The sequence below is a fragment of the Bos javanicus genome, chromosome 4 (assembly GCF_032452875.1).
Source record: "Bos javanicus breed banteng chromosome 4, ARS-OSU_banteng_1.0, whole genome shotgun sequence".
Lineage (NCBI taxonomy): Eukaryota > Metazoa > Chordata > Mammalia > Artiodactyla > Bovidae > Bos > Bos javanicus.
The window spans coordinates 105,471,608-105,488,841 of record NC_083871.1 but is presented as its reverse complement, the minus strand read 5'-3'; the positions used below and the strand labels follow the sequence as shown (position 1 = coordinate 105,488,841).

Here is a 17,234-nt window from a genome sequence, read left to right as displayed (position 1 = left end):
TATATATATATATAGTTTTCTTCCCTGGAGATCTAAATCTATATATTTAATACAGTCACAAAAATAATAGATGTTTACTCAAGTAAAAGTTCTGCAACTTGTGATTCCTATAACAGGAGTAGACTAACTCCACTGCTAAAGGCCCTTTGCCCTCAGTTCTCTCAAGGCACAAAGCTTGGTGACAGATGCTTGACCAGAGCCCCATAAGCTTTTAGGCACTTCACTCAGCGGTTTCTTCTCATGCTGTTATTCCTCAAAGGGATCGCACATCCTCTTGTTCCTGACCCTCTCTCTCCCCACAGGGTAAAAATAAAAACACTAAGTTACTAGAAGAGTGTGCAGCCTTTGTAGCCTTTGTCACTTTTCCGAAATGCTTTTCTAATTAAAAAAAAAAAAGCACACTTACTGCCAGGTCAAGCTGACTGTTCCGGGTTGTGATGGACAGCTCAAGGGCGGACAACTGCACTTCCTTCCAGACCTCTGGGTTCACCTCTTGCAGGGCTGTGTGAATGCATCCAATACAAGTCAGTTATCTCCCACGAATATTTCAGCACTGCCACCCGCGGCCAGCTGCCAGCGGCTCAGATGGCTTCCCAAGGCCATCTGTGGACTCCCAGGCTTAATTTTCTTTATCTCATACTTTTTATACATGGGATAAAGAGCCAGGTTCAAAATGGAATCTCTAGGCCTGAGACAACCCAACAAAAGCAGCTATAGTAACATAAAGGCTGGCAAGAGAAAGAGGGAGTTGCTGGGAGTCAGGAATGACACAGGCTGTTGTTCCCATTCTTGGGACCTTGCTGCTGCTGGTCTGGGCCTGCGCTGTGCACATCGAGGGCTGAGTTCAGGCTTCCCCAACTCTGGGAGGGTCTGACACTGGTGTGGGGTCTGCCTCAGGCAGTCCTGAGCTGCCCAGGACTTTCCAACCTCCAGTCCCCAGGCTCCTCACCTCCCTGCGGTTGTGCCCAGTAGGACGCGAGCCTCCGTAATATTCTCCTATACAAGGAGGGCCGGGGCGGGGTCTCTTCTGCTCCACTGGGAGGTCTCTCTGTAGGTCCCGTGTACGAGATCAAGGCTTGATGAGTCTGAGGCCACTCCTTTCAATGAAGGGAAAAAAATGTTTATCATGCAACACAATTACAAACTCTTGGAGCTTCTCAATATGAACCAGCATAGAATCACACCATAAGAAATTTATCATTCATTTAGAGATGGTGACACACACATGAGACTGATGAAATCTAGTTGCATCACATACTTCCTTTACTTTGGAAAGCATGTTCCACTCAGAGGCCACACTGGTCTGGCCTCGAAATCCAGCCCAAGGCTTCTTGTTCCCGCTTCAAAGGCCATCATTCTCACACTCCAGATCTGTCGTCTTCCTGGCATCCTGAGTCCAGTACCATCTTGGGTCTCATCAGTGTCCTCAAGGATTACTAAAATAATACCCTAACCTCTCAGCCCTTGACATTGCCTCCAACCTACATAGCAACCCACTTCCATGGCCACATCCTTGTCCTTATCAGTACCCAGAACTACTCCATCTTAGAAGTCTAAAGCCCTCGTATCCCATTATCTAATCACTACCCTTATTCTTCCAGTTGATATTTTTGTGCTCAGTGCCCTCAGGGTGAACCACTCCCCTGTTCTCAAGTTTCCACGTGGTGAATTACAAAACAGTAACAATTAACTCTGACTTCTCTCACTCCATCTCTTACTCCTCCCAAGTCCAGAAAGACCCAACCTCTTCTCTTCCTTCTCTGTAAGTGATCAGAGTCCTGCGGAATCACACATCCATTGATTCCTCATGCAGTGGGCTTACTTAGCAGCCTCTGTCCTGATGGAGGTCTTTTAAGTGGAGAAATTCAATTTGGACCATGAGGAAATCAGATTGTGACCACGTATCTACACTGTGTCCTTCACGCCTGCTGACGTTGATAAAGCCGGTATGTCAATTTCCATCTGCTTTGTTTCTGCATTTTGTTTTCATAACTTGGTTCAAAGACAGAGGAGGAAGAGAGGGCTATGAACTGGGGGCCCCTGAAGACTTTAACCACACCGGGCTCTCAGAGAGTCCCAGCTCCTGGCCTCTCCAGCTGTCCTCAGCACCAACCAGGTGAACAGTGGATTTTACATCATTCTTCTATGGCTTTCGGCCCTCGTGTCTTCCTTCTCTAACATGTACCCTGAAAAGCCTCAGTTCTCGATCAATCTGTCACTTGGTGTCTGTACTTCTACATCGTGGCTCAGTATTATCAGAGGGGGAGATGAGGCCTCCTGCTGAGTACTGACACAGGGAAAACACCGCCCAAGTGAGCATACCCACGTCACCACAAGCTCTTGGTCTAAGGTCTTTTACGTCACTTGATAATCTTTCTAAACCTTCCTATTTTCATCCTTCTTCCAAACTCCCCACCCACCTTGCTGTCAAAAGATCACCTTGCTTCCTACCATTCAGAAAGAATACAAGGACATCAGAGAGAACTGCCTCACCTCTTTATAAATGTGTTTTCATCTGGACCTCTGTTTTATTGCTCCCCTGTCTCAAGGAAAAAGGTGTCCCTGCCCCTGTCCGAGGCTAGTCCAGGGCTCTGATCCACTCCCTTTCTCTTGCTCACGGACTTGGCCAAATCAGTCATGTTTTTGGTGCCCTTTCCTCTCCTCCCATTCGCTTTTACTTTTGCTTCAGGGAGAAAACACATGAACAGCTCTCTAATTAAAAAAACAAAACAAAGAACCCAGAGTGCTCCACTGACCTGTATTTCTCAGTACCTTCTGCTGTTTTTAATCTCCTCTCCTTCAAAGTCAAGTTTCTTAAAGGAGTGGCTCTGCTGCCTCCAGTTTTTACCTCCGGTTTACTCCTGAACTTTCTTCAATTTGGCTTCGGCCCCTCCACCTAACACGTTACCAAACCTGCAGGGGTTGCCAGAGTCAATGGATCCTTACTTTCCTCTCTTTATTTTGCTCTTTGATGCTGCTTCTTAAAACCTCGCTCTCTTCTGGAAGTTCTCTCTTTCATTGGCTTCTATGTCAGTACTTCCTCCCAGAGTCTCTCTCTGGATTTTCTGGGCATCATTTCGGGCTCTTTAAAATGATGGGTTACTCCTGCCCACCTATTCTCAACAGTAACTTCAACAAACCCATAGCTCAATGCCACTCATACACTTACGACATTTAAATCTATTTCTTCAGCCCAGATATCTCTGAATTCTAGATCTAAGTCATAATTGTATGACTTGACTGGTCTGTACCACTGGTAATGTTAAACTCGATACGCGCCAAACTGAGAATTTCACCTTTCTTCACGAATGTGATCCAACTCTGATATTATCAGCATTCACGGAAAACTCTAGTTACCAAACTCTAGCCCCTCGAGCCAGAGACCTGGGACTACGCCCTGCTCCTGCTGACTGTCGAGGATTGTGCCTCTTGAGTCAATGCTCTGGGGTCAAGGTTCACTACTACCACCTTGGCGAGACCTCATCTCTCCTCACCTGGATCGTGTTAGCAATCTTCTATCTGATGCCTTTGCCTGTTACTACCAATGTCCAGTCTCTCGTCCATTCTGCTGCCAAACAATTCCTTGCCAAAGTGAAAGCCTGCTCCTGTCATTCCCCTGCTTAAGATCCAGTGACCCTCCAGTGCTTTCATGATAAAGGTCAGATCCCACGTCAAAACCTGCAGTCAGCCCGCAAGCCACTCCACACTGGCCATAATTAAAGACCATGTGACACCTCTGTGCCTCCACACATCCTGACCCCTGCACTTGGAATGCCCTTTAGTATATTTTTCAAAATTTGGCTGAAGTGTCACCTTCTCTGGGCTGACTCTACTGACCTTCAGTCAGAGGTAAATGCTCCTCCTCTGTGCTTCCATCTTATTCTTTCCTGTTTCTCTCCTAGCACTTGCCAAACTGCTGATTTACCAGGCCCTCACTCCTGGCACGTGAACACTTCTTGAGGGCACAAGACCTGTCTTATTTGACCCAGTAGTCCAATTATACAGCAGGGCTTGCCACCCAATAGGTACGCAATCACTGTCTGCTGTTGAAATGATAGAAACAGTTTATATGGTCCCAGATTCTACAACTTAAATACGGAGCTACTCTATTTCTTCCTGAATATTTCACCAATGAAATTATTCCTCCAAGCAACAGCAGTCATGCATTTTACTCACACAGTTCACCTTAAGCATAGAAAGTCCTTGCTCCCCAGCACTCCAAGTTCATTTTAGTAATCACATAGATTGGTTACCCCTAGTACTTTAATGGCTTTGTTAATGAATAACTGGATAGCTCCGGGTAAAGGGAGCTATATTTTATAAATGTTTTGCAATGGACATACATTACTTCTTTAATTTCAAACCCATTCGATACTCTGAATGTTAACATTACATAGAACCAAACTCTTTACTACATTGAAACTTCATCTGCCAATTTTCAGATTCAAACTGTAAATATACTACTTTCATGTGCATAAAAGCTCAACATGGTACGTAGTACAAGGTAACTGTGCCTCTTCTATTAGCATTTTCATTAACATACACTGTTGAGTTTTTCTCTATGCCAATATTTTTCATTGTATAGCCTATAACAGCATAGCCTGATAGACCTTTCTCTTATGATGGCAATGGTCTCATACTTGTACTGTCTAATGCAGCAACCTCTACACATATTTGGCTAGTTAAGCATGGTTTGAAGCACAGAGCATTGTTTGAAGCCTACTATATTTCAGTTCAGTCATTCAGTCATGTCCGACTCTTTGCGATCCCATGAATTGCAGCACGCCAGGCCTCCCTGTCCATCACCATCTCCCGGAGTTCACTCAAACTGACGTCCATTGAGTCAGTGATGCCATCCAGCCATCTTATCCTCTGTCATCCCCTTCTTCTCCTGCCCATAATCCCTCCCAGCATCAGAGTCTTTTCCAATGAGTCAATTCTTCACATGAGGTGGCCAAAGTACTGGAGTTTCAGCTTTAGCATCATTCCTTCCAAAGAACACCCAGGGCTGATCTCCTTTAGAATGGACTGGTTGGATCTCCTTGCAGTCCAAGGGACTCTCAAGAGTCTTCTCCAACACCACAGTTCAAAAGCATCAGTTCTTTGGCGCTCAGCTTTCTTCACAGTCCAACTCTCACATCCATACATGACCACAGGAAAAACCATAGCCTTGACTAGATGGACCTTTATTGGCAAAGTTATATCTCTGCTTTTCAATATGCTGTCTAGGTTGGTCATAACTTTTTTTCCAAGGAGTAAGTGTCTTTTAATTTCATGGCGTATTCAGATACAAATCTTCAGTTAGCTTCTCGATACTAATATAGACACATTTGCAAGTAATTAATGAGATATAGGTCACTGTGTTCAAGGTTTGTTTGGTTAAGAGTAAATGAACAAAGGGAAGTGAAATACTAAAATGAAATTAAATATGGGCTTGGTAATAGAGAATAAGTTGGCAGATGAGAAATATCAGAACAGGAATGCTTTCTGGATTTGTGTGTAAGTAAATAGGCCCCATTTTAGGAGCATGCCATATACATCTATAGCAAGAAACTTTTAAAAATTCCAGATACACACATCACAAAGGAATAACAAAATACCAGAGGTCAAATGTCAATACTGTAGCCTGCATTTACCTTAAGAGTGCTGAAAAAGTGGGCTGCTTTGGTTTTTAGAGGCCCAAGATACCAGTACCTGAAAAAGAGCAAGATAAAAATCTGATTAGACTATTAAGAAAACTATCAATGTGCTAGATACCATTCAGGACAGATAATACATTAGAATTACACCTCTACCAGAAGTGTCTGCTCTGGAGGTTTGGAGATTGTGGTTTAGCATAAAAAAGTATTACAGTAAGTTTTTAATCTGCATTTGAATACCACGTCAAACAGAACATAATTAGTTATACATCAGCTAAATCCTTGCAATTTATGAGATATATAATCAGAGTCTTCTTGAATCTCTAAATTCACAGGTATCACTGTAATATGTACTTTGCACCGTGGAACACAGTTAAGTTCACATTCTGAATGAGTGGAGAGTGATAAAGCCACGAAGAGATGCGGGTGTGGGTGCTAATGTATTACTCGTGAGCTGAATGGCTGCATGCTGTACACCGTGTTCTCTCTCAACGCACAAACATACAATTAAAATCTGTAAATCAGCATCATTCCGCATTACTCATGTTATGCAGCTTCAACATGGGAAATGGAAATCTGGGAGTAAAGAGGGTCTACTTCATATTGCTAAATTCCTAAAAGCCACTGAAGAGAAAAAGACGCCTGGTTGGATTTAGAAAAGTAGCATAAAGTAGACTTCTCTCTTAAAATGTCTCTTTCACCTACCAGCCCATCTTAACTGCTCCCTATTCGATTCAAACCAATATGCACTCATTTAGCACTGACGATGTATATGGAGGAAACAGAAGCAATATCATCAGTACAAAATTCTTGCCTTTGCGGGCTTCTGAGAAAACAAGGCCCCCAAATAGAATAGACGACGACAAACAAACATATTTCTATGACATGGTATGAACGGATCACTATTTACTGGTGAGGAGAGTCAAGAAGGCGCAAGAAATCATTATGGGCCTAAAATCACTGGAGCAGCCACACCTGCACAACCAATGACCCAAGAACAAAGTGAGGCCGTGAGACCTAGAAAGCTGGGCTGGACGCAGACACAGGGAGGCGGCAAGGACATCATTCTAGGCAGGACAGGGGTAGCAGCACGGGAAGCGCTTAGAGTAGTTGCCAGAGCAAAAGCTCTAAACAAAGACACAGAACTCGGTAGTTAGGGATGACGACGGAGTAAGTTGGTCTGGAACACCAGAATATGGAGTTTAGCCATCCAAGGAGCAGAGCAGAACCATTCTAACTATTATCCCAGTAAGCACCACAAGGCTATTAACAACCGCTTTGATCATCTAATGTTTTGGTTTCTGTTACTTTGTTTGAAAGCTTACTCGATGCTTTGCTTCTTTTCCAGGGTAGCCAGACAGAAACACATCCCAGCCAAGGCAGTTTATTTCTAAACTGATTTAGAAATAAATGACTTTATTCTGAACTGATACTCTGCGAGGCCACCTAGGAAATGGCTTGTTGCACCCCCACTGTTTCTCCCGTAACACACAGAGCAACTCAGCAGATGGTTCTAGTCCAGGTACAATAACAGCCAGCATTTTAAAATTCCATGTTCAGAAATCAAACAGAATATGGGCCTGTGTGTGATATTCCTCAAGGGCTGACCTATGCTTGTGCTGAACACACTTAGAAAGCAATGTAGGACTTCCCCAGCAGTCCAATGGTTAGGACTCTGCACTTCTACTGTAGGGGGCATGGGGTCCATCCCTGGTCAAGGAACCCCACATGGTCAGGGAAGATCCCACATAGCACGTCGTGTGGCCAAAAAAAAAAAAAAGAAAGAGCAATTTACTCTCATCAGACTTTCTCAGGGGAAACTAAGCAATTCCTCATGGTAAACCGCTGTCACGTGAGATTACAGATCAGATACAAGATGACTTGCAGAATGAAGATAACCATGCATACTTGGAAACAAAAGAACGCAAGGTGTGATGTAACTCAGTAGTCTCTCTCCTTTGACAGTCCACTGTCAGGAACCTCATTAGCAGGAATAACCATGTGGAACAAATGAGAGGAATTTCTGTAAAGAAAATGTGGCGAGAATGCCTACAAAGTAAAGAGAGCTTTCTTGATAAGAGCTGTGTGTGAGCTCAATCATCGTTCATTTACACTACACTCAAATTGTAAGCATGTTGTCAAGAAGAGGTAAAGAAAGAAAATAACGCCCACCAGCTAGGACTGAACTTCATGCCCTGTCTCCTCCAGCCCCACCTCAGGAAGCCTTGCCCACGCGGCCTCTCCATGGCACACAGCACAGGGCACACCCTCTTTCTGAGCTGGCAGTTATATGCTACACAATGAATTCACCAAAAATAAGCAGGTTGCCATGAAAAGCCACCAGCAGCCCTCTCATGGCCTCCTCCGCAGGCCTGTTTCTTCCACCTTCTGGCATTCCCAGGTCTCTGCCTTTCTCCCTCCTCTGAAGGAGGCGGCCTGGGGTCGGTGAATCCACCAGGCCTTCAGAAAGAACACCTCTTGGGGGAAAAGGGGTCTTCCGACCAGGGCTGTCAAAGCTCCAGGAGGCTGCAGCCCCAGTGGTGCCTTGCACTTGGCACCCAGCTAAGCAGGCGGTGGGAGGAGACGACACCCAGTGTCCCTCTGGTCCAGCTGAGCCCCACCCCCGGTCAAATACGACGTCTAGAAAGAGAGGTGGACACTGCTCATCCTGAGCTACCACTCAGCCAGCGTGGAGGAAACTGGGACTTCCCCCAGCCTCTGTGCACACAGAATGTAAACTCCACTTCTGTTATTCATACACAATTCAACCGCTGGGCCCACCGCATGTATTCTGAGATCACTGTATACTGAAACCTCAAAGACGGGGACAGAGTAAGAAGGTGTTTAAAAACCACCACTGGTTAACCCAGTGCCCTTCTACCTGCTAACTGAGACGCCAGCATCTCGGAAGGATCCCCATCGAAGGCCGGTGAGTGCAAACACAGGCTGTTCCTTTTCACCCTGGAAGTTAAATACATTTCACTTAAATTAATGACAATAACCTGGAACTCTCTACAGGTAAGTAGCCAGCAAACGTTCACGGCCTATGTTTCGTCAAAATAAAATTCCAAAAGGGATGTTCCAAATTTAAGAAATGAACTCTGAGTGCTCAGTAAAAGTACTGAAATAAAATGAAACTAACATTCGTGTATTAGGCCTCGTGAATCGGTTGGCAAGAAAACATGCTATCATACTTCAGACTGTAATCACTATGCTGATTCTTGGACCAATTAATCGGGTCAGCCAGAACTTCTTCTCTCACATGTACTTGTCCGAGGTAATTTAAATCTGTGTTCTCTATGGAGGGCCAAGAGTGGTCAAGCAAGATCATCAGAGTTCTGGTATGTACTCCAGAATGTTTCACCTGAGTCTCTGAAGATACAGCCAGGTATTTGACATAACAAATCAGGATGCAAAGTGATTCGGGTTTAATTCAGTGCTTTATGGCCAAATACTGCATATTATAATCACCAAATTCTAATAAATCAGTGAGTTTAGCAATACCTATTTTAGAAAATAAACATTAACAATGCCACTGCCTCTAAGAGTCTATACTCCATGCTGGGCTTTTTTCTAGAAGAAAATATACACATCTGAATTTTGAAAGGGACATTCCCTATACCTCAGAATTGCAGCAAAAGCCCAAAGGTTCCCCCACATTCTAAAGAGAGCTGCCAACTGCTAGACACAACTCCACAGAATTTGCTAACCGTGCACAGAACCAGGTCAGTTTCCACTGTGCCATCATCAGAACCAGTGTAAGCAGAGTAGGAACTGGAGGAGACTCTTGGCACTCTAAGTTGCTGGCCGAGAGAAAGTGTCTTAAGTCTTCTTAGGAGAGGACATCTGTCCCATTTTCACTCCTGTTCCCACTATGCTGAAACAAGCAAGGCTCTTCTAGGAGAACCACACATAAACAGGGCCAGCCTACAAGGAAAAGACACTGGCCTCTCACTCCTTGGCTGTCTATCGATTGAAGCAGATTTGCTTTTCTGCTCTCTGTACCTGCTTGAGCAAGAGAAGAAACAGTAGAGGGAAGAGAAAAATAGTAGAGCAAAGAGGTGATGTTAAGATTACGTCATGACGGGCAAGGCAAGGATGTATTAGTCTCCTGGGTACCAAGTGCATGCTGTGGAAGATAGCAGGGCCTGAGTCTTTCTCACGCTATTAATCATTCATTTAATCATTTTTTCCATGAATCATTAAGGATATTTATAGTATATTAGGAACTAGCAATAAAAAATGTCTGTCCTCAAAAAGCTCAAGGTATAATGGGGGGATAGACAGACACAGACAATAAGAACATGCAGTAGGTCCAAAGAATAAAGATATGTACCGAGTGTTATCAAAGTACAGGGTGGGTGCCACTGTATGAGTGAGAGAACAGAGCAGACAGATGGTCAGGGAAGCATGACGTAAGTTCTAAGACAACCAGGCATTTTAAAGAATAAGGTAAAATCTGAACAGCCTGATGACTAGCTAGAAGGCTGAATCAGTAGAAACCTCTCACCAAACAAAAATCCAGGACCAGACAGTTTCACTGGTAAATTTCATTAAACACTCAAAGGAGAATTAACACAAATCCTTCTCATACTCTCCCAAAAAACAGGAGGGATTTCTTCCAGACTGACGGTATAAGGCCAGCATTACCCTGATACCAAAATCAGACAAGGACAACGCAAGAAAATTAAAAGCCAATATTCCTGACAAATACAGATGTAAAAACCCTAAACAAAATATTAGCAAACCAAATTCAACCATACATTAAAGGGATAAGACCATGATGAAGTTAAGATTTATTCCATGGATGCAAGGATGGCTCAACATCTTCAAATCAGTCAGTGTGATTTGACACATTAACACAAAGGGTGAAAATCATACGTTCACCTCACTAGATGTAGAAAAAGTATGTGATAAAATTCAACACTAATTTATGATAAAAAGAAAACAAACCTCTCAATAAAGTGGCTATAAAGGGAACACACTTAAGTATGGGATAAAATTCAACAATGATTTATGATTAAAAAAAAAACTCAATAAAGTGGGTATAAAGGGAACACACTTCAACATAATAGAGGCCATATATGACAAGACCACAGCTAACATCCTATTCAACAGTAAAAAACTGAAACCCTTTTGTCTAAGATCTTGAACAAGAAAGACAAAGATGTCTACCCTCACCACTTTTATTCGACATAGTATTGGAAGTCTTAGCCAGAGGAATTAGGCAAGAACAAGAAATAAAGACATCCAAATTGGAAAGGAAGATGAAAAACTATCACTATTTACATATGACATGAAAGAAGTAATAAACAAATTCAGTAAAGATGCAGGATACAAAGTCAATACACAAAAACCTGTAACATTTATATGCACTAATAACAAATCATCAGAAAGAGAAATAAAGAAAACAATCCTATTTACAACTGCATGAAAAAGAATAAAGTACCCAGGAATAAATTTAACCAAGGAGGTGAAATTTGAAAACTACGTGGCATTAATGAAAGATGCTGAAAGTGACACAAACAAATAAGAAGATCCTCTGTGATCCTGGACTGAAAAAATCATTGATGTTCAAATGTCCACACTACCCAAAGCAATCTATAGATTCAATGTAATCCCTATCAAAATTCCAATGACATTTTCAAAGAAACAGAATAATCCTAAAATTTTCATGGAACCACACACACACACACACATAAATGCAAATAGCCAAAGCAATCCTGAGAAAGAAGAACAAAGCTGAAGGCATTACAATTCCCAGTTTCAAACTATATTACACAAGTGGTAATGATTACAACTGCATGGCATTTGCATAAAACCAGACACAAAAATCAGGAGAACAGACTTTAAAAGCCCAGAAATAAACCCACATATATACAGTCAATTAACTTGTGATAAAGGAGCCAAAAATATACAATGAGGAAAGGACAATGTCTTCAGTAAATGATGCTAGGGAAATTGGCAGTCATGTGCAGAAGAATGAAACTGGACCATTAGCTTATACCATATACAAAGATTAACTCAAAATGGATTAAAGACCTGAAATAGAAGACCTGAAACAATAAATTCCTGTAAGAAAATGTAGAGGGTAAGCTTCTTGACATAAATCTTGGCAATGATTTCTGAATCTGACACCAAAAGCAAAAGCAACAAAAGCAAAAATAAATAAGTGGGGCTGCTGCTGCTGCTGCTAAGTCGCTTCAGTCGTGTCCCACTCTGTGCGACCCCATAGACGGCAGCCCACCAGGCTCCCCCATCCCTCGGATTCTCCAGGCAAGAGTACTGGAATGGGTTGCCATTTCCTTCTCCAATGCATGAAAGTGAAAAGTGAAAGTGAAGTCGCTCAGTCGTGTCCGACTCTTCACAACCCCATGGACTGCAGCCCACCAGGCTCCTCCATCCATGGGATTTTCCAGGCAAGAGTACTGGAGTCGGGTGCCATTGCCTTCTCCATAAGTGGGGCTACATCATACTAAAAAGCATCTATATAGCAAAGGAAATCATCAACAAAATGAGAAGGTAACCAAATGATTGGGAGAAAATGTTTGCAAATCACATATCTGATAAGGGGTTAATATACAAAATATAAAGCTCATACAACTCAATATGGGGAGGAGCTAAGATGGCGGAGGAGTAGGATGGGGAGAACACTTTCTCCCCCACAAATTCATCAAAAGAACATTTAAACGCCGAGTAAATTCCACAAAACAACTTCTGAATGCCGGCAGAGGACATCAGGCACCCAGAAAAGCAACCCAAGTCTTTGAAAGAAGAGAGAAGAAATACAGCTCCACCCACCAGAACACCAACACAAGCTTCCCTAACCAAGAAACCTTGACAAGCCACCTGTACAAACCCACACAGAGCAAGGAAACGCCACAATAAAGAGAACTCCACAAACTGCCAGAATACAGAAAGGACACCCCAAACTCAGCAATTTAAACAAGATGAAGAGACAGAGGAATACCCAGCAGATAACGGAACAGGATAAATGCCCACCAAACCAAACAAAAGAGGAAGAAATAGGGAATCTACCTGATAAAGAATTCCGAATGATAGTGAAATTGATCCAAAATTTTGAAATCAAAATGGAATCACAGATAAATAGCTTGGAGACAAAGATTGAGAAGATGCAAGAAAGGTTTAACAAGGACCTAGAAGAAATAAAAGAGAGTCAACATAAAATGAATAATGCAATAAATGAAATTAAAAACACTCTGGAGGCAACAAATAGTAGAATACCAGAGGCAGAAGATAGGATTAGTGGATTAGAAGATAGAATGGTAGAAATAAATGAATCAGAGAGGATAAAAGAAAAACGAATTAAAAGAAATGAGGACAATCTCAGAGACCTCCAGGACAATATTAAACGCTACAACATTCGAATCATAGGGGTCCCAGAAGAAGAAGACAAAAAGAAAGACCATGAGAAAATACTTGAAGAGATAATAGTTGAAAACTTCCCTAAAATGGGGAAGGAAATAATCACCCAAGTCCAAGAAACCCAGAGAATCCCAAACAGGATAAACCCAAGGCGAAACACCCCAAGACACATATTAATCAAATTAACAAAGAACAAATATTAAAAGCAGCAAGGGAAAAACAACAAATAACACACAAGGGAATTCCCATTAGGATAACAGCTGATCTTTCAATAGAAACTCTTCAAGCCAGGAGGGAATGGCAAGACATACTTAAAGTGATGAAAGAAAATAACCTACAGCCCAGATTATTGTACCCAGCAAGGATCTCATTCAAATATGAAGGAGAAATCAAAAGCTTTACAGACAAGCAAAAGCTGAGAGAATTCAGCACCACCAAACCAGCTCTCCAACAAATACTAAAGGATATTCTCTAGACAGGAAACACAAAAACAGTGTATAAACTCGAACCCAAAACAATAAAGTAAATGGCAACAGGATCATACTTATCAGTAATTACCTTAAATGTAAATGGGTTGAATGCCCCAACCAAAAGACAAAGACTGGCTGAATGGATACAAAAACAAGACCCCTACATATGTTGTCTACAGGAGACCCACCTCAAAACAGGGGACACATACAGACTGAAAGTGAAGGGCTGGAAAAAGATTTTCCATGCAAATAGGGACCAAAAGAAAGCAGGAGTAGCAATACTCATATCAGATAAAATAGACTTTAAAACAAAGGCTGTGAAAAGAGACAAAGATGGTCACTACATAATGATCAAAGGATCAATCCAAGAAGATATAACAATTATAAATATATATGCACCCAACACGGGAGCACTGCAATATGTAAGACAAATGCTAACAAGTATGAAAGGAGAAATTAACAATAACACAATAATAGTGGGAGACTTTAATACCCCACTCACACCTATGGATAGATCAACTAAACAGAAAATTAACAAGGAAACACAAATGTTAAACAATACAATAGACCAGTTAGAACTAATTGATATCTATAGGACATTTCATCCCAAAACAATGAATTTCACCTTTTTCTCAAGCGCACATGGAACCTTCTCCAGGATAGATCACATCCTGGGCCACAAATCTAGCCTTGGTAAATTCAAAAAAATAGAAATCATTCCAAGCATATTTTCTGACCACAATGCAGTAAGATTAGATCTCAATTACAGGAGAAAAACTATTTAAAATTCCAACATATGGAGGCTGAACAACACGCTGCTGAATAACCAACAAATCACAGATGAAATCAAAAAAGAAATCAAAATTTGCATAGAAACTAATGAAAATGAAAACACAACAACCCAAAACCTGTGGGACACTGTAAAAGCAGTCCTAAGGGGAAAGTTCATAGCAATACAGGCATACCTCAAGAAACAAGAAAAAAGTCAAATAAATAACCTAACCCTACACCTAAAGCAACTAGAAAAGGAAGAAATGAAGAACCCCAGGGTTAGTAGAAGGAAAGAAATCTTAAAAATAAAGGCAGAAATAAATGCAAAAGAAACAAAAGAGACTATACCAAAAATCAACAAAACCAAAAGCTGGTTCTTTGAAAGGATAAATAAAATTGACAAACCATTAGCCCGACTCATCAAGAAACAAAGGGAGAAAAATCAAATCCATAAAATTAGAAATGAAAATGGAGAGATCACAACAGACAACACAGAAATACAAAGGATCATAAGAGACTACTATCAACAATTATATGCCAATAAAATGGACAACGTGGAAGAAATGGACAAATTCTTAGAAAAGTACAACTTTCCAAAACTGGACCAGGAAGAAATAGAAAATCTTAACAGACTCATCACAAGCACGGAAATTGAAACTGTAATCAAAAATCTTCCAGCAAACAAAAGCCCAGGTCCAGACGGCTTCACAGCTGAATTCTACCAAAAATTTAGAGAAGAACTAACACCTATCCTGCTCAAACTCTTCCAGAAAATTGCAGAGGAAGGTAAACTTCCAAATTCATTCTATGAGGCCACCATCACCCTAATACCAAAACCTGACAAAGATCCCACAAAAAAAGAAAACTACAGGCCAATATCACTGATGAACATAGATGCAAAAATCCTTAACAAAATTCTAGCAATCAGAATCCAACAACACATTAAAAAGATCATACACCATGACCAAGTGGGCTTTATCCCAGGAATGCAAGGATTCTTCAATATCCGCAAATCAATCAATGTTATACACCACATTAACAAATTGAAAAACAAAAACCATATTATTATCTCAATAGATGCAGAGAAAGCCTTTGACAAAATTCAACATCCATTTATGATAAGAACTCTCCAGAAAGCAGGAATAGAAGGAACATACCTCAACATAATAAAAGCGCTATATGACAAACCCACAGCAAACATTATCCTCAATGGTGAAAAATTGAAAGCATTTCCTCTAAAGTCAGGAACAAGACAAGGGTGCCCACTTTCACCATTACTATTCAATATAGTTTTAGAAGTTTTGGCCACAGCAATCAGAGCAGAATAAGAAATAAAAGGAATCCAAACTGGAAAAGAAGAAGTGAAACTCTCACTGTTTGCAGATGACATGATCCTTTACATTGAAAACCCTAAAGACTCCACCAGAAAATTACTAGAACTAATCAATGATTATAGTAAAGTTGCAGGATATAAAATCAACACACAGAAATCCCTTGCATTCCTATACACTAATAATGAGAAAACAGAGAAATTAAGGAAACAATTCCATTCACCATTGCAACGGAAAGAATAAAATACTTAGGAATATATCTACCTAAAGAAACTAAAGACCTATATATAGAAAACTATAAAACACTGGTGAAAGAAATCAAAGAGGACACTAATAGATGGAGAAATATACCATGTTCATGGATTGGAAGAATCAATATAGTGAAAATGAGTATACTACCCAAAGCAATTTATAGATTCAATGCAATCCCTATCAAGCTACCAACGGTATTCTTCACAGAGCTAGAACAAATAATTTCACAATTTGTATGGAAATATAAAAAACCTCGAATAGCCAAAGCTATCTTGAGAAAGAAGAATGGAACTGGAGGAAGTCAACCTCTACCTGACTTCAGGCTCTATTACAAAGCCACAGTTATCAAGACAGTATGGTACTGGCACAAAGACAGAAATATAGATCAATGGAACAAAATAGAAAGCCCAGAGATAAATCCACACACATATGGACACCTTATCTTTGACAAAGGAGGCAAGAATATACAATGGATTAAAGACAATCTCTTTAACAAGTGGTGCTGGGAAAACTGGTCAACCACTTGTAAAAGAATGAAACTAGAACACTTTCTAACACCATACACAAAAATAAACTCAAAATGGATTAAAGATCTCAACGTAAGACCAGAAACTATAAAACTCCTAGAGAAGAACATAGGCAAACACTCTCCGACATACATCACAGCAGGATCCCCTATGACCCACCTCCCAGAATATTGGAAATAAAAGCAAAAATAAACAAATGGGACCTAATTAAACTTAAAAGCTTCTGCACAACTAAGGAAACTATTAGCAAGGTGAAAAGACAGCCTTCAGAATGGGAGAAAATAATAGCAAATGAAGCAACTGACAAACAACTAATCTCAAAAATATACAAGCAACTCCTACAGCTCAACTCCAGAAAAATAAATGACCCAATCAAAAATGGGCCAAAGAACTAAATAGACATTTCTCCAAAGAAGACATACAGATGGCTAACAAACACATGAAAAGATGCTCAACATCACTCATTATCAGAGAAATGCAAATCAAAACCACTATGAGGTACCATTTCACGCCAGTCAGAATGGCTGCGATCCATAAGTCTACAAGCAATAAATGCTGGAGAGGGTGTGGAGAAAAGGGAACTCACTTACACTGTTGGTGGGAATGCAAACTAGTACAGCCACTATGGAGAACAGTGTGGAGATTCCTTAAAAAACTGGAAATAGAACTGCCTTATGATCCAGCAATCCCACTGCTGGGCATACACACTGAGGAAACCAGAAGGGAAAGAGACACGTGTACCCCAATGTTCATCGCAGCACTGTTTATAATAGCCAGGACATGGAAGCAACCTAGATGTCCATCAGCAGATGAATGGATAAGAAAGCTGTGGTACATATACACAATGGAGTATTACTC

General features: G+C 41.1%; 1 protein-coding gene across 3 annotated transcripts in view; it reads right to left on the bottom strand.

Moving 5' to 3' along the window:
- The window catches only part of AGK (acylglycerol kinase), a 100,795-nt gene that overhangs the window by 14,549 nt on the left and 69,012 nt on the right, over positions 1 to 17,234 (bottom strand). For all 3 annotated transcript variants that reach the window (XM_061414940.1, XM_061414942.1, XM_061414941.1), the window contains 4 exons: positions 8,521 to 8,600; positions 5,637 to 5,694; positions 950 to 1,097; positions 407 to 501 (listed from right to left, as the gene is read on the bottom strand). In XM_061414940.1, the coding sequence (XP_061270924.1) occupies positions 407 to 501; positions 950 to 1,097; positions 5,637 to 5,694; positions 8,521 to 8,600 (381 nt within the window). The remainder of the gene's footprint in view (positions 1 to 406; positions 502 to 949; positions 1,098 to 5,636; positions 5,695 to 8,520; positions 8,601 to 17,234) is intronic.